Below are 21,256 nucleotides of genomic sequence, written 5' to 3'. Positions count from 1 at the left end.
GACAACAGGTCAAACTTATTAGATGATAGTTTTGACTTATTGACTTATTGTCAAATTTCAATTTGAGGATAAACCTCTTTATATAAGTGACAGTCATGGTAGCAGGAGGAAACAATCCCAGCAACACAAAACAATCCCCACAAAGTGAAACATGAAAGATCCTCATGTTTTAAGAGATATACATATATATGAACTAAGAAATCCTCTGCTGAGAATGTGATGGTTTTTATGAACAAAAACATCTGTTAAAAATCCCTAAAGTTAATCTCCTTCTCCCTCACGTTATAATCCAGAACATCCGAAGCTATTGTTGATTTCTGAAGTTTAACAGCTGGACACCAGATGTTTCCTCCTTCATTGTAAAGTCCGTTCCCAGTGTTTGTGGCCTGGAGGCTTCAAGCTTCCACATCACACTGGACCCCGACTGGCTCCGAACGAGTTGTGATGTCGTAGCTCCTGCAGGTACGTCCAGGCGTTAAAAACTGAGATGGAAACAAACTCTGCTCGGTGACGTCGACAACATGGGACTGAAGCAACAAGAAGAGAAACTCACTTCTTCCTGCAGAGTACTTGAAGTTGTAGGTGTTCAGACTTGGGTCGGGGTTAAGGGTGAGGGTTAGTCTATAAGGAATCCATGTGAGTCAATGCAGCGTCTCCCTAATAACAGAAACGTGCGTGTGTGTGTTGTCAGATGGCAGGTGTGTTTCAGGTGCTGTCGGTCTCTCTGCTGTGTGTCGTCCTGCTGACTGTCGACTTCTCTCTGTTCCACGTTCTGGACATCGTCAGCAGGCACACCTTCACCCAGTTCAACCTGACCAGTATACACACACACACACACACACACACACACACCATGTAAAATATACTATGTCCCTGCGTCCGTGATGTAAATATGAGGCATATGTCTTCACATCTTGTCTCGGGATTCGTGGTCAGTTTCATGAATTCCTCAACTCCAAAATATCACAGATGTTTTAGATTATACAGGAAACACAGCCATGGATCCAAATCTGAACTGGCACCGTGTGCATAAGGGTTTTTAAGTTGTGGTAATTGTCGCTTGGAAATATCAGCAGAAATGAGCAAGATTTAAAACCTCCACAATCACATGATTAGAATACAATAGACCTGTGTATTCACGGAGCAAATAAATGATGATTTGAGATTTTACAACAGACATAAAAATTTTTATTCATTTTATGAAGGTAATAATTTAATGGTATTTATTTATTGTATTTGTAATGGACCATTTACAAGATAAAACATAAATGTTTCCATTTGATGTGTTGCACCAAATCAATACACTGAAACGTCACATGTAAATAATAATTTCATTGGCACAAGTAATACTGACATGAGTAAAAACGATTATAAATAAGTTATATTAAATACTTATTACTCTTAATAAATATCAATAAATATTTATTAAGAGTAAGAAAGGAAGTAGTACTTAATGTATAAATATATTTAATTTTATTAATATTTTACTCACAAGGATCTTCAACATTATTCAGCATTTTTTATTTCATAGAATTTAGAGAACAATCCAAATTTATTTCATTTTCACTGTCATATTTGAAAATGGGAATAATTTCTGACGCTGAGGAGTTAATTTTCGAGCCACTAGAAGTGACAATGGTTGTGGAATTAATTAACTGCTGTGATGCAAAAAGAGTCGAACGTCATCTGCATAACTGTTATATTGATCATTTTCGGTTCCAGCTCCTGGGCAACAATAATAATGTAATCGTGTTTACATATTTCAACATGCTCACATATTATAAAGAAAAAAGAATTAATAATTCAATAATTCATCATAAGTCAGTGACACTATACGAAAAAACAATAAAGGAATTATTATATATAAAAACAACAGCTGCAGTTTTCGGTGTTTTCAGATTCTTTCGGGAAACATAGAAATTTATCACATCTGTTGAAAACTGTGCCAGTAGGCTCAAATTGTTTCGACCGTCCTGTTATTGATATGAACAGATCAACATTTTATTTTCATTTGTTCAAGAAACTAAGTATTAACAGACTTTTGACACTGACCGAGTACCTCAGATCCTATTTCAGATTTACAATATGAGCATCACTGGCATCACCGCTGAGGCTTTGTGGGTAATGAAGTCCTCTCTGCAGGTAGTCACCAGGTGGACATCAAAGTGGGCGGGGCCTCCCTGATGGCCCGCCTCCTGAGGAAGACGATTTCAGCCTTCAACAGCTCGTCCAGCCTCCACATCCAAACCGACAACCAGGGTAGGTCAGAGGTCAAAGGTCACACAGGACTCCCGAAACACGTCAGTTATTAAAGGAGCAGCACGTGATTTCTAGGCCAAAACATTTGATATAAAACATTTATTTTGCTAAACATGCTTTAGATAAGGACAGTGGCAGATTATTGACTTTTTATTGGTTTTTCACACCTTTCACGCAGAACAGCACAAGATGTGTTTATGCCGCCAAAGTACAAACGCATGTTGAGAAGAAAATCAAATAAAATGAGAAGAAAACAAACATTTATTATCCTTTCTTGTACCGACTGAAAGAGAAGCGCTGCCTTTGAAATTTTCCGCTCTGAGTTTTGACATTCAGGCTTCATACAAATCCCACCTTCTTCACCCTGACCGTACGTTCAGAAGGCAAAAGAGGAACATATTCAAAAATGAATCATTCATTTCATCAGACTGATACTTGAAAAGCAAAGCTTATTCAGTGTTGCTTTTATGGAGTGAGATTATGCTGTAGCGTAAAATGTAAGATTATGAAATACATATTAGTAATAAATATAATAAGAAAACTATATAAGTTCAGCTCATTGATTAAATAAGTTATTCAAACCCAACTCATTGTGAAACTTTACTCGGCCATTCTTTTGCATATATTGATAGCAGTTTATTGTAGATTATTTTTATTTTATTATAAAAACTTGCAATTTGTGATATTTATTATTTCATTTTTCGATTCTATTTCAGGTAAAATGTTATTTTATTTTATTTTCATTTCATTTTATTCCACTTTTTATTCATGATGACACTTTTCATGACAGAGAAACCACATATTTTGCTCAATAAAATCAAATACAATAGAATGAATTACAATATGAAATAAAAGCGTGATTATGAAATAAAAATAGACCTTTGAAAAAAGGGCATTTTGGATTATAAATATCTATAATGAAAGAAAAATGAATTTCCAGTAAAACCCTCTTTGTGTGAAAATCAGAATGATAAATTAAATTATGTAATTATGACTTGAATTTTAATGATTTATTACATCATTTCACCATTCATTGGTTGATTTATTTATTTTAGACATTATTTATGTAGTTTTTTCACATATATGCTTATTTCAAATGTATTGATTTAATAGGAAACTGGGTCTGGAAACCATTAACAACGCTCCTGCTGTGGGAAACTGAAGGGATGATTCATTTTAAACGGATCCAGCAGAGGGCGACAGTTTCCCTCCTCAGTTTCAGGTCACTAGCGTCATCTCCCCCTCTCTCCCCCCGCAGGTTGTGCGTCCCCCCCCTCCTCCCTCTCAGCAGGTGTGTATGTGAGCTGTGTGTGTTGTGTCCTGTTGGTGGCGCTCTTCACCTGCCTTCAGGTTTACACCAACCGCCTCCGACGGGTCATCGCCGCCTTCTACCACCCACAGGTACGCACTCATGAATGCACACTGAGTGTTTGCTTTGCAGTGTAAACACTGAACCCATTTATGACAAGTGAAAGATTATGAGCAAAATTAAAGTAGCACATCATGCAAAAGTTAAATACATAAGTTTGGCTAAAACAGCAGTAATGACTCTGTTTAGGTAATTGATGATTGATTGATTTGCGATATTAATGTAAAGACTGTATTGATCTCCAGTGGACCACGGAGACAGACTGAGAAGGTACAAGGGGAAGAAAGAAAGAACGAATGAAATATAAAGTTTATTTCGGAAGCTGCCGATAAGATAATCGGTACCTTACTATACTTTGAGGTCACGTGCCTGAATCGCATAAATATCAGTGTGTCCAGGGGAGAGTGCGGACCCGGCTCAACAGCCAATCAGAGATCAGCTGCCTTTGTTTTGGTTGCGGCAGTTGTTCTGAACACAAACTGTTGAATAGAAACAATTTTTCGTGAAAGTTGTATGAATGAATTAAACAACTTCATTTGGGTTTTACAAGAAAACGACGGAGCAGAAGAATAAAATCTGCTAAACTAACAACTGGAGACTGAAGCGAATGAGAGCGAAACAGGTTTACTTCCCGCAGACCTGACACGACTCACGATGGTCTGAGTTCAGCGGAAGAAGCAGGAGCGTGGGACATCGGAGCAGCGGCTGTCAAGCGTCAGCTGCAGCAGGATCAGTAGTAACAGCACGAGGAGTGTCTCATAGTTGTCTTTGTTCTGGTCTGAACATACGCCACGCTGTGACGTCACTTCCTCTCCTGTTCTGATGAAGAAGCAAACTTCTCAATCTCATTAACACACACACACACACGCTGAGTTCAACCCTGTTAGCTGCAGTAAATCTGATCTGAGAGCAGATTAATGTAAGAGCATTATAACAGCTGACCGGCTGAACTGTGGTAGAGAGACATTCAGACACAGAGAGAGAGAGAGAGAGCGAGCAGTGATGGGTGAAAGAGGAGTGAAGCCTGCAGCTTTGTTAACATTGATCTTTTTACTATGATGTATTTAAAATATACATCATTCACACCTTCCCTGTATGTCTGCAGCTTCGTCATGTTTGGTTCATACGCTGCAGCCACCTGACGTCACTCCTCTGCCCCAATAGGGGTAGAGGAGGTCACTGCTTACTTTTACACGTATCACAGTCTCCAACTAAACCGAGTTTCCGGCAGACGTGATCGGCCAGTACTGGTCCGCGCTGCCTCCATTTCTGTTTAGGAGAAGTAAAAAGCTTTCATACGGTTGAACCATTTAATCCTAATAAATATTCGTCCCTCTGTCTGTCTCTCAGCGCGAGAAGAAGCGAGTTTTGTTCCTCTACAACCTGCAGATCCAGAGACGGATTTCCTCACTGGACAGCAAACACATCGTCAGGTGTGGACGGAGGATCGGGACGGTGAGTCGCTCGTCGTTCCTGCAGCAGTGAGTTACCACACATGTTTACGGGACACACAGCGTCCGCTCAGTGCTTGGGCTGAGACTTGACAATGGAAGGGTCCATAAATGGAGACGAGCGGGAAAACGCCCAGGTGTCATTAAAGGATCAGTTTAATCTTGTTCTCACCTGGATTAGACTGATGAGTTTTTAGGTTATTATTTGTTTCTGTATTCATCATTAGTTATTAGTTTTAATAAAGTATGTAAATATAATACCTACTAACTCGTGGGTCAGGAAACTTTGCTCCGGGTCGACAACATCTGGAATCCACTACCGCCACTGCTACTTTTCACTGCTGCTTATAAGAGTTTAGTGTGTGACGTTGTCCTGCCTGTCAAGATGTGGTTTTTACTCGCAATAATAGTGGGTTTTTTTTAATGGCTGATGATGTTCAAGATGAAGATTTATTTCTGCGCTGAAACTCTGCTGCCGTGTCTCTGCAGGTGTTCCTGTCTCTGAGCAGGTGTGGACGTCGTCTTTGTCAGGATCGCAGACAGGAAGAGTCAGACTCGGAGGCGACGTACTACGACCCGGGTTAGACCGGGACAGGAAGAGGAAGAGACGACGTTCAGATCTCGTTCTGTTCAGATAAATCTTGGTCTTTGCTCTCTGGTCTCTGTCTAAAACAATCTCAGATTCTGCGGCTGACTCACACGGTTCAGCTCCCTCTGGGGGTCAGGATGAGTGGAAATCAGCTGGAAACACAGGTGGAGCGGCTGCTTTGTTGTGAAACTGCGGGAGTCGTCTTTAGATCCTGATTTTTACACTTTACCAAACAAATCTGCACTGGTTTAATGGTCTGGGTCGTGGCTTCAAGTCAGACTTCTTTTGGGCTCTTTGCACTTACGTGGTCTCAGCTACAGCCCGGCTTCTGGGGGCTTCTGGAGTACCAGAGATCCAGCAACCGATCCCCGTGATGTTTGACAAACCTGAAAGGAGGTTGAACAACAGCTCAGCTGTTCTGGAGGTGTCTCCAGAATCCTCCTGCACACAGTTCTGAAGAAATGCTCTAGGTTTCCCGAGACGACACGTCCCTGCTCTTTCTACGTGTCAGTGGAAAAATGAAAACTTCAGTACAGACACATGATACTGATGATAAAGCTTTTAAATTTTGGTTCACGTTGTGTGAACTGAGTCAAACACATAATAATCCAGATGGTTCGAAGAGTCTTTGGAGAGCGGGAAAAGGTCTGGGACAGCAGCAGGTTTGACGAAAATCACCAGGTAATAATTTCACAGAAAAACTCAGGCCCAGAACGGGGGCCGAGGGCCGCTCCGAGTCCAGGACCCACGGTGCCTTGCGGCCTGCTGAAGTTGTGATTTGAGCTTTTACATTAGTGTGAAGGCAGCAACAGCAGAAGCATTTCACACAGTAAAATCGGTTTCAATCAGTCACTGAGGAAAAACAACCAATCGACAACCTTATGAGGACTGTGAGCAAACATGCATCTGTGTGTGTGTGTGTGCCTATCCCTGTGGGGACAAGGCCCCTTACCCTGACCCTAACCTAAACCTGATTCTAACCTCAGCCCTAAAACCAGATCTGAACCCTCAAACACCAGCCCCTACCTGTGGGGACATCAGTGGCGACATGAGTCCCCACAGGTAAGTGTGCATTCAGGCTAAAGTCCTCACCGCGGTACAAGAACACGTACGCACACGCGTGTGTGTGTGCGCGAGATCACATGATCAGATTAGGTATGTACAGAGGAGTTACGTAACAGCTGATCCTCTGCAGCAGCACGTGCAGCGATGGCTTCATTCACGGTTTTAATCTCATCCTCAATCAGCAGCTGATGCTGGATCGGTTTAGATCGGCACTTCTCACAGTGAGCTCATCACTTCATCAGGGCCTCTGAACAGTTTCTGTAATCCTCCTGAACCCCGTAAATATTCAGCTGTCAGCCTGCATGTGGATCCGGGCACGGTGGACTTTCTTTCCCGGTTTTAAAAGCAGATTTCAAACCTGGGAAATTCGTTTCTACTCCTAGAAAACAACAGCTCAGCTGTTCTGGAGGAGTCTCCAGAATCCTCCTGCACACGATTCTGAAGAAATGCTCTAGGTTTCCCGAGACGACACGTCCCTGCTCTTTTTACGTGTCACTGGAAAAATGAAAACTTCAGTACAGACACATGATACTGATGATAAAGCTTTGGTGGCGTCACGGTTTTATTCTGATCAACTGCTGTTGAACTGTGTTCCATTATACAGACAGGTGGTTCTCTTATTTAGCCTACAATCGTTGATATAAATGGGAGTAGACACAATGATAGTACACCTGCTCTTTAATGCAACACAGTTCAACAGCAGCACAAACTGCAGCCTCCAGAATGATGACACAGGTGAGTCAACACAAACTGAAGATCAGAACCTCCATGATGGAGGATTTATTACAGGACTGCTGGATCAGAGTGACTTAGATGTAGCTGGTGTTCCTCATAAACCGACAACTGTGTGTGTAATGAAAAACGTGTGAGAAGAGGCTCAGTCTCAGCTCATCACAGAAACCTGCTGGACTGTGATCAGTGCAGACACGAAGGGGTTAAATGTACTGAGGAAATACCCTGGTTCTGTGTGTGTGTGTGTGTGTGTGTGTGTGTGGCTGCCAGAGAGAGAGAGAGAGAGAGAGAGAGAGCCTCACCAACTCAAATACCTGTGTCAAGCCTCTGAGGTGTGTAAACACTGCATCCATTTTCTTTTCAAAATAAAGCCCATTTTATGAGCCACATACGTCCTGCTCACTGACCGCAGAGTGCAGCACATAGTGTAGACTTGAAAATACAATCCTGATTCTACTGCAGTGAAAACACAAGCAAAGCGAAGTGCTGCAGCTTTCACACAACTGGAGAGGAAACTGAAACACTTGTCTCCTGTTTGAATAAACTGTACGGTGCAGTCATTTACATCAGTGGCAAATGGTGTGGTCAGTATCACAGTGAGCCCAGCAGTGGAAGGGGAAGTGACATCTTTTATTTAAGTAAAAAAAAGCAACACAACTTTAGTCGATGCCTTACGACCCCTCAGTGTTGGAGCAAAGCGTGTTGCTACACCCTCTGATTCACCGTCAGGTCAACACTGTGCTGCAGGAAGCAAGAATGGACGTTGCTGAATGGAGAGAATCGGACAAGCGACAGAGGAAGACAGACTGGATGGTCGGGGCTTCGTCCTACTGCAAGATGATGACCCAGGACGTTAGGATTATGTCAATTCAAGTAAGAGTTGGAAAAAGGGAGGCGTCCTAAAACTTTGGACCGGTAATCTATTTATCATAGGTACATTAGTTGACTATTGTCGTTGAGCAGAATTTAACTACTTAATATGCTGTTGGATAGTTGAATGTACAACAATCCATCGTATGATTTTAAGATTGTTATATATTTTACATGGAAAGTCTTCACCTTAAAGGTAACTAGTAACTAAGGCTCCTAAATAAAGGTGGTGCAGTAAAAAGTACAAATCTCCTTCTGAAATGTGGTGGAGCAGAATTATAAAGTAGCAGCCAATGCAAATACTGAAGTACAAGTAACTCAGAACTGTACAGTACTTGAGTAAATTTACTCAGCTACATTCCACCACCGAGTGTACGATTAGTCAAACACACTACAAATGAAAACCCGATGTTCTCCCCTATATGTCTTTACCACTGAATGAAATGTGTTGATTGAAAAGCCAGTATCGTGTGTTTTAATGGATTTACTCATGGAGGACCTACTGATTAGGGCTTCCTGCTGACTTTGTGCAGGTCTGTACATGGTTACCAATGGGTTATTATTGTGAGGCCCTGAGGGCAGATGTTACGCTGTACAGCTTTGACTTGACTAGAACTGTGTACAGACCCATTACATTTATTCATATTTTAATTCTGAAGTTTACTTTCTCACCTCATGGCTTCGACCGGGACTCAAGGCTCGCCTGGAGTTTACATGTGGTTAATAATTACCCTGGAATGTACAAAAAAAACCCCAAATTAATTTGGTTCAGTCATTTTTGCTTCACCTTAAAAAGACACTGAGCTTCTTAAACGAAGGGAAAATGACTTGGAAATGAAGGTAGTTTTATCGGAAGGTTCTTTGAATTTTTGATGATGCTGGAAATTAAACAGGTTAAAAATTTGAGATGACTGTACGAGGTGGTCTTGAAAAATAATGATGAAATGATAAATTCGCCTCCATTCATCAGTTTTTCTAAAGTAAATACGGGAAATACAGACCTGAGGTTAATGTAATATGTGGCTCACAGTGACGCTTGTGCGTTGGCTTTTATTTTGAAGGCGGCCTCGCGGAACTTCCGGCCTGCCCCTCGCGAGCTCCGGTTGGCTTCACCTAGCTGGATGACGTCTCCGTTAGCTCCCGGTATAAACACGGGTGGCCCGGTACGCTCCGGTAATCAGCCGTTTTCAGGCCTCTCGGGACGCACAGCCCCACCTGTCCGGTCTCCGAGCGAACACAGCCGCCAGAAACCGACCGAGTCCGTCCGGGGATAAGGGCAGTTTCTGGCCACAGAAACTGTTTTCGCCAGAGCTGCGCAGATAACGGACCGGAGGACCGGGTGGTCTTCCCGCTACATTAACCCCGAATTAATGCTCATTTCCCCGCCTGCCCTCCCGTACAGCAGCCGCCCTGACGCGCTCTCATCAGTGGATGTTACCGGGGAACGGAGCACCATGGAGTTTCGGTGGAGCCTCCCGCTTTGCTCTGACACAGTGAGGTAACGGGAGCGGGACGGGGTTGCCTCACACACACACACACACACACACACACACACACACACACACACACACACACATCAGCAACCTGTTGCCGGTCGCCGGTGACGCAGAGAGGATGAGCGGAGCCGCCGCAACGTCGCTGCTGCTGCTGCTGCTGCTCGGCGGCCGTGCTGCGTTCACGGTCTGCAGGTCCCTGAACGCACCGCAGGACGAAGGGGTTCTTCCTCCGGAGACTCAGGCTGACGGTACCGACGACCTGACCGGAACAGGTAACAGTTACCCACTGCACTGTGGGAAAGTAACTTAACTACGTTTACTCAAGCTCTTAAGTACAATGACAAAGGACTTGTACTTTACTCGAGTATTTGTATTTTCTGCTACTTCCTACTTCTGCTCCAACACACGTCAGAGGGAAATACTGTACTTTATGCTGCCCTGCTCTTATCTGACAGCTGTAGATGCTGATAACCTTTCAGATTAAGATTTTACATTAAAACATAGACGTCTCATCCATCGAAACCAAATCACCGGCAGTTATTTTGATAATTGATTAATCGTCAAACAGCCGCTAGCTCCAGCCGGTCCTTCGTGGGGATTTGCTGCTTTCATCACGTTGGTGAGGGGAAGTTTAATCTCTGGATCCTGTAGGGTGAGCAAAACGGACAATTTGATGACGTCAAATCGGGCGTTTAGAGACCACACGATTAATCGAATACTCGAGAAAATAGTGCGTGTGTGTGTGTGACCTTTGACCTCCTTCTGCTCGAGGGCCCGGCATGTCTGGGGTGTAGATCTCAGTCTAATCTGACGTTGGCCTCCCTGTCAGACTAAACTAAACCAGGTGCCCTGAATGGAAACAGGCCGTCCTGTCCCGCTGTACCGTACCTTTATTTTCTAGATGCTTCCAGACCACCGGATGACGTGGTGATGGTGGAACTCGGCGAACAGCGCGCGACGTCGACCAAAGACCAGAACCTGCTCGTTGATCGTCCTCTCCCTGCTTGCGGCTGCTTCCGCAGAGCCGCCGCGTGAATTATCTGCCCGTCCAACTTTAATTTGATTTAACTGCTGCTGTAAAAGAGCAGGAACGCTCAGCCCACCTACTCTGCGTAAATGAAACCGCAGTGAGCCGTCCATCTGTTCAGTCCACGCTGACTCTGTCTCTCTGGTACAGCGTCTGTGTCCTCAGAGGACAAACGATCTTGCCCAGGCCAAAGGACGTAGGACATGTACTGGACACAAATAGTTCTCAAACCTGCACGGTCTGTGCTGGTTGATTCCACAGTGACACCACAAAGCGTCACAGTGACGCTGGAGGCCTTCACCCTTAATACTAAGATATTTGGTTAATAAGCTCACAGCCCAGAGACTGTGTCCGTCTTCGTCGGCACAGGTCCCTTGAGTATTAATCGGGTATCGCTCTGCCGTTGATCCAGCTTTAGAAATCTGAACCGCTGTCAAATCCCCACTGTTGTGTGTCTTCACCACAGTCTCTCGTCTTGTGTGGACGTCTGACTCCTCACAGTCGCTCATCCTTACGTTTCCAACAGCGTGCGTGTTTTCTCCTTGCTTCGGCCCAACCCCTGGACTGTTGACCCAAATGCAGAACAGAGACCTTTATCGAAAGTTACTCGTCAGCTTACCATCGTTATCGTGGAAATCCTTTTCTTGTGAGATCATTTTATTATTTGGCTCTAGTTCTCTAACAATATAAATTGTTTGTGTGTGTATACATATGGGGTGGGGCGGTCGTCAGCTGGGATTGGCTCCAGCCCCCCGTGACCCTCACAGGATAAGCGGGGCAGCTACTGGACGGATAAATAATCATGAATATGATGAATTTGGGTTCTTTTACCTTGCTGGACATTAGACGGTGTAAAAATCAGCCGATACAGATCCACAGACATAAACGCTGATACTGATACTGAGAGATCTGCAATAAGCTGACGTCAGCCAACATGTTAGCCCAGCTCTAGGACCCTGTGTTTCCAGTTCACCCAGTACGAACCAGCAACTGAGCGTCGTCTGTGTCCTCAGGTGTGGACGGACACCCCCTGCTGGAAAAGACCCGTCCCTTCATCCTGGTGGACGGACAGAGACGGAGTCTCGCTGAAGCTTTACAGGTCAGAGATATAAAAACACTTGTACTGGTTCTGACTGGTTTTAATGGTTTATTACTGTTGTTATACTGGTTTATTTCTTGGCTGTACTGGCTTTTGCTGGACTGGGGACCGGGGACTAGATTTGACAAGGTTCATACTTGTTCATTGTGATGTGTTACTGGTGTAGTACAGGTATTTAACTTCCTTGTTACTGGTGTTTTACTGATGTTTCCCTAGTGCTTGACTGGTCAATAACTGGTTTAGTACTAATGTGTAACTGGTTGATTACTGGTGTTTCACTAGTTCTTTACTGGTTTAGCACTGGTGTATATCTGTTGTTGTACTGTTCCTGTGTGCAGGGTGATCTCAATCTGGTTTCCATCAGCAGAAACTGGATGTTTGGGATGGGTGGGACACACACACACAGACACACACACACACACACACACACACACACACACACACACACACACACACACACACACACACACACACACCCTTAATTTCCTAAATTGAGAAAATAAAAGCAGAAGTCCCCCACCTGTTACTATGGTTACCTGATGGGAGTATTTTGGACATGTTGACCGCCAACGGTCTGCACGCCTCAAAGCCTCCTGGGAGTCGTAGCTTGCGAACAAAATAATTGTTATAACTGAGCAGGTTCTGTTTTTCCTGCACAGTTTGTTCTTCTCATGTTTCCCTCCACAGTTCAAACTCAGCTGATGAACTGAGTTCGTGTGTTAGACAATATTAGAAAGTTTACACAACATTAAACACTAATAACTGAGAAGTTTAGTTCTGATTTCCTTCCAAAAAAAAAAAAGTGCAGTAATCTTATTCATCAAAAAAAAATCAAATGGTGCCATAGCAGACCAGGCCCTAGTCTGTATGTTAGCGCTTTAGTGGATCCTTTCACCCAGTCTATGCTACAATACCCAGCTTTCACATTTAACCTGTTAGCAGACACCACCAGTTTTGTCTAAGAAGGTTACTGCTCTCCAGCCGTTTTGACCACCGTCATAAGGAAACTGCACATTTTACAACCAAAAGTCAGACTGAGTAGAAGAGAAACCGAACCAAAGTTACAGAGGCACAAACATGGTGGAAGTCTCTGTTTTTTTGCCTCGCCTATTTCTTTTGGCATAAAAAGGGAATCTAGGGCCTGTAGCAGGACCCTAAGTGTGGACTCAACACTTTGAGTCCGGAACAGACCCAAACACACCTGAAGTAGGAATACCAAGGACAAAGGGATGATGTATTTTAAAAGGTTAATGCAAAAGTGCAACATTGTGAGAAGAAAGTCCCTTGTTTTTCATGGAAAGAGCTGCCATGTGTAATAGCAGAGTAATAGCGCTGCCCTGAGTAGCAGCCAGCCTTCAACTGAATGAGGAAGAAACTCCAGCAGCGCTTCCTGTAAAGGAACAGCTTCATTGTCAGACCGACACGTTCCGACTCGTGGCCTTCAACAGGGTCATCTGTGCTCCTGAAACGCTTGTGTCTTTTACTACAGGTGCCGCTGGAGTTACCTCTGCCTCTTCAGGCTGAGGCAGAATTCCCTAGCCTGTTTCTAACAAACCTCACCCAGATTCGACGTTAGAGCTAACTGCACTAACCGCCACAACACACGTCCAGTGACATCCAGCGCTGACGGGAGGCTGAAGGTGTGATGGTGTCAGAGCTGAAACAAGCAATCAATCGAAAACTAATCTGCAGAGATTTTTTTGGATAATTGATTCATCGTTTATTCATTTTTCAAACAAAACCATCATCATCCGCTCTCCGGTGTCAGTTTATCTAATGTCTCGGTTTATCAGTTGTTCTCCGTTTTCCATCACGGCAACATTTTTCACTAATTTCTGACATTTTATGGACAAAACAATGAACTGAGAAAATAATCTGGAGATTAAAGGTTTTCCCAAAGGCAGAGGAGAAGACGACTGCAAGTTGGTCAACGTGGATGTAAACAGTGCAGAATTCAAACTCCAAAAATTGGCTTTATAAATGTTTTATGAGGAAGGAAATGTATTCAACACATTTGTTTGAGCTCGGTGACACACACAGCACACTGAACTTTTATTTGTTTACATGAAATCTCCACGGGGCAGCTTTAATCGGTAATGAAAATAATAGTTAGTTGCAGCTCTAGCTCCAGTCTGGTGGTAGGGAAGAATGGATGAGAAGCTCCCGGATTCATGTAACTCTGCTCTCCAATCTAAGCGCGACAGAAAGTGTGAGAATGACGGCACCAAGTTAGAAAATGGATGCTGTCATTGTTTGCGTGGTAATGTGGTTCGCAGCATCTGTGGTGGCGGCTTTGTAGGATGGCTGTTTATTTTCACACTGCGCCTCATGTGTCGAGCCAGCGATGGGCTCCAGTCCTCCCTGACCCTGAACAGGAATGAGCGGATCCTGATTGGATATTTGTTAAGGTAAAGAGTTCTTCAAACACTGCTGTCCTGTCCAGAAAATGAACAGAAAACCTCAGGAAGTTATTTTAGAATTTCGCAAAGGCCGTTGACAGAAGGGAAATACACTGAGGAACAGAACGTGGTCTGGAGGAGGACCGGGATTTACTCTTTTAATGTTCTGGTGCCAGTCGTCTCCTCCGTTCATCCACAGACGGTTCCCTCCTGGGTTACAGTCAGTAACTGTAACTGTCACTCTCTCTTATTACAGTTTCAGTGTAATAAGAGAGAGGAAGGAAGTTGGGGCGCTGACAGTTTTCTCCGGGAGCTTCCTGCAGGAAAACTGAAATTGGGGGGGGGGTTAGAGGACAGACACTTCCTGTGCAGCTGACAGAAGCTCTGAGATCATTTCCTGCAGAAATCCCCCTGACACCCCCCCATCCCGACTCCACCCAGCTGGGAGGAAATGAGGGGGTCGAGAGGAGAAAGTAGGAGAGCTGTGGTGTGATGTGGGAGCGGGACTAAAGAAATCTGTCACCAGCACCACTGGAGCTAATGAGCATTAATTCAGTGACAGAGTAAAACTCTCAGCTGTTGGCTGGCAACGTTCTTGGCTTCGGATGTCTGTACTGTTTATGTAACGAAGAAACACGACTCTGTCTCAGAGTAAGTTAATTACCAGACAGGCAGTTACCAACTGGTCAGGTCAGTAGTTGTGTGAGCTACTGACGGCAGGTGGATAGTAACATGTAGCTGGGATCACACAGTTAAAGTTTAAAGCACATCATTATAGGGTTCAAGCTTTTATCACCTGCAGATCTCCATGGAGGATTTTCATTATCCTTAATCTGCAGATTATTTTCTCAGTTAATTGATTAGACTATAAATGTGAAAAAATTTTCCCAGTGCCGAACGTAGCCGTGAGTATCCAAGTGCTTGTTTTGTCGACCAACAGTCCAAAAGCCACGTTTATCAAGTTTATGATGGTATAAAAACGAAGAATATTTTGTGTTTTGGCCGAAAAAATACGTAAATGATTAAGTCATTATCAAAATAGTCGCAGATGAGTTTTTCTGGCAATTGACTGACCGTCCATCCACCTGTCCATTAGCCGTAACGCTTCTCCTGTGAGGCTCGGGTGGGGGCTGGAGCCAATGCCAGCTGACATTGGACGAGAGGCGAGGTACACCCTGTACGGGTCACCGGTCCACCACAGGACTGACACGTAGAGATAAACAACCATTTACGCCCACGGTCTCACCCCCTGTTAACCTGCATGTCTCTGGACTGTGGGAGGAAGGCGGAGTACCCGGAGGAAACCCACGCAGGCCCCCCGCCGAACCGGGGCGACAGTGCTAACCACTGCACCACTGTGCCACCCTCGGTGGTGACTAATTGACCAATTGTTTCAGCTGTAATGATCACAATACTGTCCAGAAAAATCACAGCTCACAAATAAAGGCATTCTTCCTTTATTCACCAGGAGGGAGGCAGGAAACACGAACGGGGGACGCTGCGAATTCATTGTGGGGCCATCAAGACATTTGTTGGCCCTAACGCTGACTCCGTTAGGGCTGTTTTGTTCCCACCTCTCCTCCCCTTTCTCCTTTTTTCTTCCTCCTCTTCTTGTGGTTGGCAGCTCTGAGCCTCGCCCAGAGTTTCTGCAGCTCTGACATCATCTGGAGCTCGGGCGAGAGACATGACCTCACCACAGAGACACAGAGAGAGAGAGAGAGAGAGAGAGAGAGAGAGAGAAGGGGGGAAAAGAACAACGTGGGTGAGGGGGAGGGAGAGAGGGTGTTAACAGATGGTGAGAGTGGGCGAGAGAGGCTGCAAAACACAGTGAGGGGTAACAGAGAGAGAGAGGTTGGATGAAAACAAAGAGGAGTGAAAAACAGAAAACATGGACACATGACGACTAGAATTCTGTTTATACTATAAGCTGTCTCAAAGCTGATCTCAGGTCAGTTCTGTGATCAATCCTTTGAAACAGAAACCTGAGGTGAAGGTGGAGACAGTCGTGCAAACTTCAGACTTACTTAAAACTGTACAAACTTTGAAACTCTCTCACAATATAGAGTGAAAGGAGTCATTTCCATAAAATGCAAATTTTCCACGAACTCTCATTAAAACTGAACAGCAGCTGAAATCTACACTCGAAAAACGAATAAGACAATTTAAAACTGTCGTTGAGCTGAAGGGTTTGTTCTCGACCTCGGAAACATCAGTCTGACAAAAGATTTGCAGCACAAGATCTACTTATTTGGTTTTTCCCAAGCTTTCAGCCACATCTAATGGCCTTCATCAGCAGACTGATTTTACACAGATGTCAGAGAGATCTGTCTGGTCTTCCATGCTAAGGTCTCATGATGACAACTGGGCTATCTTCATGAAAACTGAGCAACTTCCTCACCCGGAGAGGACCACAAGATGTGGCTGAAAGCTCTGAAAATCACAAGTAAGTGGACCTTGTGATGCGTTTTGTAGCAAGGCAGCAAACTATCAGCTGTGTCTATCAGCTCTGTCGGAGAAGCGGAGGCTCCTGGGATGTTCATGAAACATCCGAGGAAAGAGACCGATGCACATTTTCAAAACGATCCTGAGGGGGGCGCTGCTTATTGGACCGATCGGACGCCAGACTCCGGTTTTTCAGTTTGTCAGTTGAGTCAGTTTCCTCTTTGCTGCGTGTCTGAGGTTCCAGAGTCAGACCCACCCGACCGAGCTGAACATGACTCAGCCGACAAACACCTCACCCACCCCCACTCCATCCTGCTGCACAATGATCCGACCCCACCACAGTACAAAGTACGGAGAGGGTGGAGAAAACAAACATGCCTCCGAGGGGAATTCTGCTCATTTTAAAAGATACTCCACCCAGAAGGTCTGTTGAATATCACACACTAAAGCCTGCAGGGCTGGAGCTACACACTGAGGTCATGTCCTCAGTCAAGCTGAAAATCTGCAGTCAGACACACAGAATTACTCGCAGTGTTGTTATTTTTTGGACTATTTAGACCGATGCTGTTTCTGGCGAATGTCATTAAAACCCTTTGTTTTATATACAGTTGATAGTTTTTACACCACCAGACTTACATTATAGTCTGTGGAAAAGGTTTATATACAGTATTTTAGACCTTCATTCAGGTCGATGAAGTTTACATTTGAACATTTAATGAATTATTTGAAATGTGTAAGTGGCTAGTGGAACATTTCCTGTGATCGTGAAGTTTAGACTCTTGATCTCAGTATTTCTAAAGTCCCGGCTGCAGCTGTGGCTCCCTTATGGTCCTGAGAGCTGACTCCAAACTCCCTGTTTGTAAGTTGCTCCATCGTGAAGGAAACACAGTCACAACATCCATGACAACCTCACAATCTCTGGAGCACAATCAACCTCTCAACTGTTCATCTGGAGGTTCAGAAGGGCTGGGTATCCTTTTCCATTGCTTGCGTTGTGATAGTGATACCAAAACAATATTTCTTTAAATATCTGAGTTTGAGAAATATTTTCCATTGAACTACAAAAAACCTTTTTAGTTTTTAAAAAATGCAGGCTGCAGCGTTTTAGTTTGTTGCAAGTGTTGTTCTTATCGTTCCAGCTGCCACTGGCTTCAGTTCATTTCCATACTGAATGAAAATCAGTCACAGACTCTTAAACTTTGCTCGGCTTGTGAGTTTCAGCATCGTGGTGATGAACTATCTGATCAAAGAATAAATCAACAAGACAGTGAGTGTGTCCAGACATTTAATGTCAACTTTCAGTACCTGACAGGTTTCGATACACGTTTCGGTTTGTGCCAGAAAAGCAGCGAGGTTTCATACTCAGCCCACATGATCGATTTTCAGCGGAGCATTCCTTTAACCGAGTGACAGTTCGGTTGATCTTCGTAGAACTCGGTGGGTGAAGTTCGAAATTTGAATCAGAATTTCTGAATTTTGGAGTTTGGATCAGCTCAGCAGCTGCGGAGCAGAGACCGGATCTCTCCGATGAAAAAACAAACATCTGAGACGAGCGGGCAGGTACCTAAAGTGCCAAAAACATAAACCGTGTTTCTGTGTAAAAGAAAGAAGCTTGTTTGATGATGATAATCTCCTCAGTAACACACACACACACACACACACCTTGATTTCCTGTGGAGCTGAGAGGAGAAAGCGAGGAGGTGTTGGACAGGAAGTGTCTCCTCTTCAAAGAGCAGCTACATTAACAGGCAGGAAAACACACTGATTGGTTAACGGATGTACTCAGACTCGCCCACATCCTAAAGGACCAGAAGAAAAAAAAGAAACAGACCCATTTGTATTTTTTATCTATAGTTATTGTTCAAAATGATTTCAATACCAGTGCAACATACCGTATATCCAACCCTGCCTCCTGCAAATTATATTCATATACAACAAAACTGTTTTCTCTGAAGATCAGGACTGAGACCCCAGAGACCAGGTTCACATCCAGAGTCCCGTCTGTGGTTCAGGCAACAACAGCTCTTGGGTTCAGGTTCGCGAAAGATGGTGGTTTTGATTCAATCTAAATAAACACATTGTTGAGGCACAAATAAAATAAACAAGTTTCCTGTATTAAACCAGACCAGGATCTTCACCGAACCTGAACCAGGTGCTGTGAGAGTCTGAACAGAACAGTAAACCAGTTTAATGATGCAGGACTCACAACAGGTGGATGTTGTTCTGCAGGATCAGACATTTTGGTGTAAAACAAACACATTGTTTTGAACATTTTCCTGATACGTTCAGTATCAACGTATCTGTGACTTGTCAGAATCGTAAATTAATAACATTTCCTCATCATGTTGATGGAAAACGAGATCTGGTTGCTATTAAGTTTCCTTTCAAGTGCACTTGCTGTTGGAAATGAGTTGTATATGAGCGTATCCACATGTCCAGTGCATCCTTTTCATCGTGCTTCATTGTCTGAAGTTGACTTCTCAGGTAATCAACTATTTGGGTCCACTTCCAGTGCTCAAGAATTCTTTGGAAGTTCTCGGTTTTCTTTTCTTTCCTCCTCTTTGTTGAATCAGCTCAGTAAAAAAAGGACCCGTCTTCCTGTCTGTTTCAGGACGGTCACCCCGACAGGCTGCAGTGTGGCCTGGAGGTGGGAGGACGACTCTTCCTGCTGGACCTGGAGAAGAACCAGTGAGTCTGATCAACAGCGTAACATTACACACAGCATGATCGTCCTGATAGCTGAAAGGTTAAGGCACATACTGCAAAACTGCAGCGTCCTTGCTTCGATTCTTGCTGGGGACTTTTACTTCTATACTGTCCAATAACCACTGAGAAAAACCCATTAAACACAGTGTGAACATAAAGACGCTGATCTAATGTCTCTCTGCAGCGACCTGCTGCCCAAACCACCCAACGTCTTCTACTACCTGCCCAACGGTACCGGTGTGTCTGTGAAAGCCGATCCTGTGGTGAGTCAGTGAATGCACCGCCGTCTGTCCTCAGTCTGTCTGTGTTGTGTTTTCCAGCTGTGACAGATGTTGTTGTGTCTCCTGCAGACGCACTGTTATTACCACGGCAGCGTGAGAGGATTCCCCCAGTCCAGAGTGGCTCTGAGCACCTGCTCCGGACTCCGGTCAGTGACAACCGGTTTCATTTATCAAGTCTTAGATGTTTTCTCTTGGCTGCTGGAAACAGTAACGTTAGTTGTAAAATGTTTTTGTATCCAATTGCTCCAACTTAAAGAGCTTAGGTAAATGAATCTTTTTTAATTGGTTTTTCCATCCATCCATTTTATGCCGTTCATCCGGGTCCGGGTCGCATGAATTAATCGATTATATCATTATGAGTTATTGTCATATGCAGCAAGTACTGAAAACTTCTGATTCAATGATAAGAATCCCAGGTCATATTGTCCGTACTGGTACTCCATCATATTTTCATTACTTTTTATTTTCATTCGATTAGTTGATCACTACAAGATTAACCGGCATAATACTGTGATGATCTATGAATCAGATCTCAATCAAACAAAAGTCAAGACAAACCAAATGGAGACTAGTTGTGTTTGGACAGTGTTTGTTTCCAAACGCTTATTCTGAAAAACAGCTGGAAGAAAGGGCAAACTGCAAATATCTGCCGGAGGAAATTCTCTGAGGCAGCGGCTCTGGTTTTATTATCATTTATAGTGTTAGTGTCCTGGTTTGGTCAAAGAGAAGATGAATATTTACACACCTCCTGACTGGAGACAGATCACTGACAGTATGTTGATATTTGAAGATATACAAGTTCAGAGAGACAAAAACAACTGCTGTAAGACTTATTCAGAGAAAAACATTTTCTTCTCCAACAACAGTGAAAGAAAATAAGAAACAAAATCTCTTTAGACCTCAAAACCTGCAATCCGGTTTGTCCAGAGTCCAGGATTTACTTTGTTTCAAGTCTTTGTGTTTTTTGGCTGTTCTCAGCACAAAATGTGAGTGACGACATTAGCGTTCCTCTGCAGGTTACACTGATCCGGATCAATGTGAGTGACCTCTGACCTCTGCTGCACAGCGGGCGGAGGCTGCAGGAGGATTAGTGGGTCTATTTATCAGCACACGTGAAGAGACCAGGTCCGATTTGTGGGTTTTCAGGATCAGAGGATCGACCTGGTAGCCCCCAGAGGCTCTGCACACAGAAACCTCTGTTCATCAGATCAACACAGAGCAGATTTAGGCCGTTTATTAATCAGTTTGGATTATTAATGGATTATTGAGCAAACCAGGGATGTAAAAACCTTCAATAAAAACAAACAGTAAGTTCAGTCAAATGTCACGAGTTTCATAAACAGACTATATGACTAATCAGTATTTTTATATTAACAATAAATCCAGTTGACTGCGTAATGGTGAATTTTCTCTGGTAGGATTGTCACCATCTCTGCAGCTTTTAGCCTCTTTTAGCTCCTAGTTTTGGTTT

At 43.8% G+C, this 21,256-nt stretch overlaps 2 protein-coding genes across 4 annotated transcripts in view; both read left to right on the top strand.

Moving 5' to 3' along the window:
- Positions 1-7,691, top strand: part of dcst1 (DC-STAMP domain containing 1) — a 19,741-nt gene extending 12,050 nt beyond the window's left edge. Inside the window, exons 12-16 of the mRNA XM_040117341.1 lie at positions 692-818; positions 2,143-2,259; positions 3,518-3,660; positions 4,979-5,083; positions 5,569-7,691. Coding sequence (XP_039973275.1) covers positions 692-818; positions 2,143-2,259; positions 3,518-3,660; positions 4,979-5,083; positions 5,569-5,664 — 588 coding nt within the window. The 3' untranslated portion in view covers positions 5,665-7,691. The remainder of the gene's footprint in view (positions 1-691; positions 819-2,142; positions 2,260-3,517; positions 3,661-4,978; positions 5,084-5,568) is intronic.
- Positions 7,692-9,439: 1,748 nt separating this feature from the next.
- Positions 9,440-21,256, top strand: part of adam15 (ADAM metallopeptidase domain 15) — a 37,590-nt gene continuing 25,773 nt past the window's right edge. For all 3 annotated transcript variants that reach the window (XM_040117336.1, XM_040117337.1, XM_040117338.1), the window contains exons 1-5: positions 9,440-10,103; positions 11,872-11,957; positions 19,410-19,486; positions 19,689-19,767; positions 19,855-19,931. In XM_040117336.1, the coding sequence (XP_039973270.1) occupies positions 9,950-10,103; positions 11,872-11,957; positions 19,410-19,486; positions 19,689-19,767; positions 19,855-19,931 (473 nt within the window). In that variant the 5' untranslated portion in view covers positions 9,440-9,949. The remainder of the gene's footprint in view (positions 10,104-11,871; positions 11,958-19,409; positions 19,487-19,688; positions 19,768-19,854; positions 19,932-21,256) is intronic.

Source organism: Xiphias gladius, chromosome 22, assembly GCF_016859285.1.
Source record: "Xiphias gladius isolate SHS-SW01 ecotype Sanya breed wild chromosome 22, ASM1685928v1, whole genome shotgun sequence".
In the NCBI taxonomy this organism is placed as follows: Eukaryota; Metazoa; Chordata; class Actinopteri; order Istiophoriformes; family Xiphiidae; genus Xiphias; species Xiphias gladius.
Note: the sequence above shows the minus strand (reverse complement) of the source record. Positions and strands in the feature narration are given on the sequence as shown.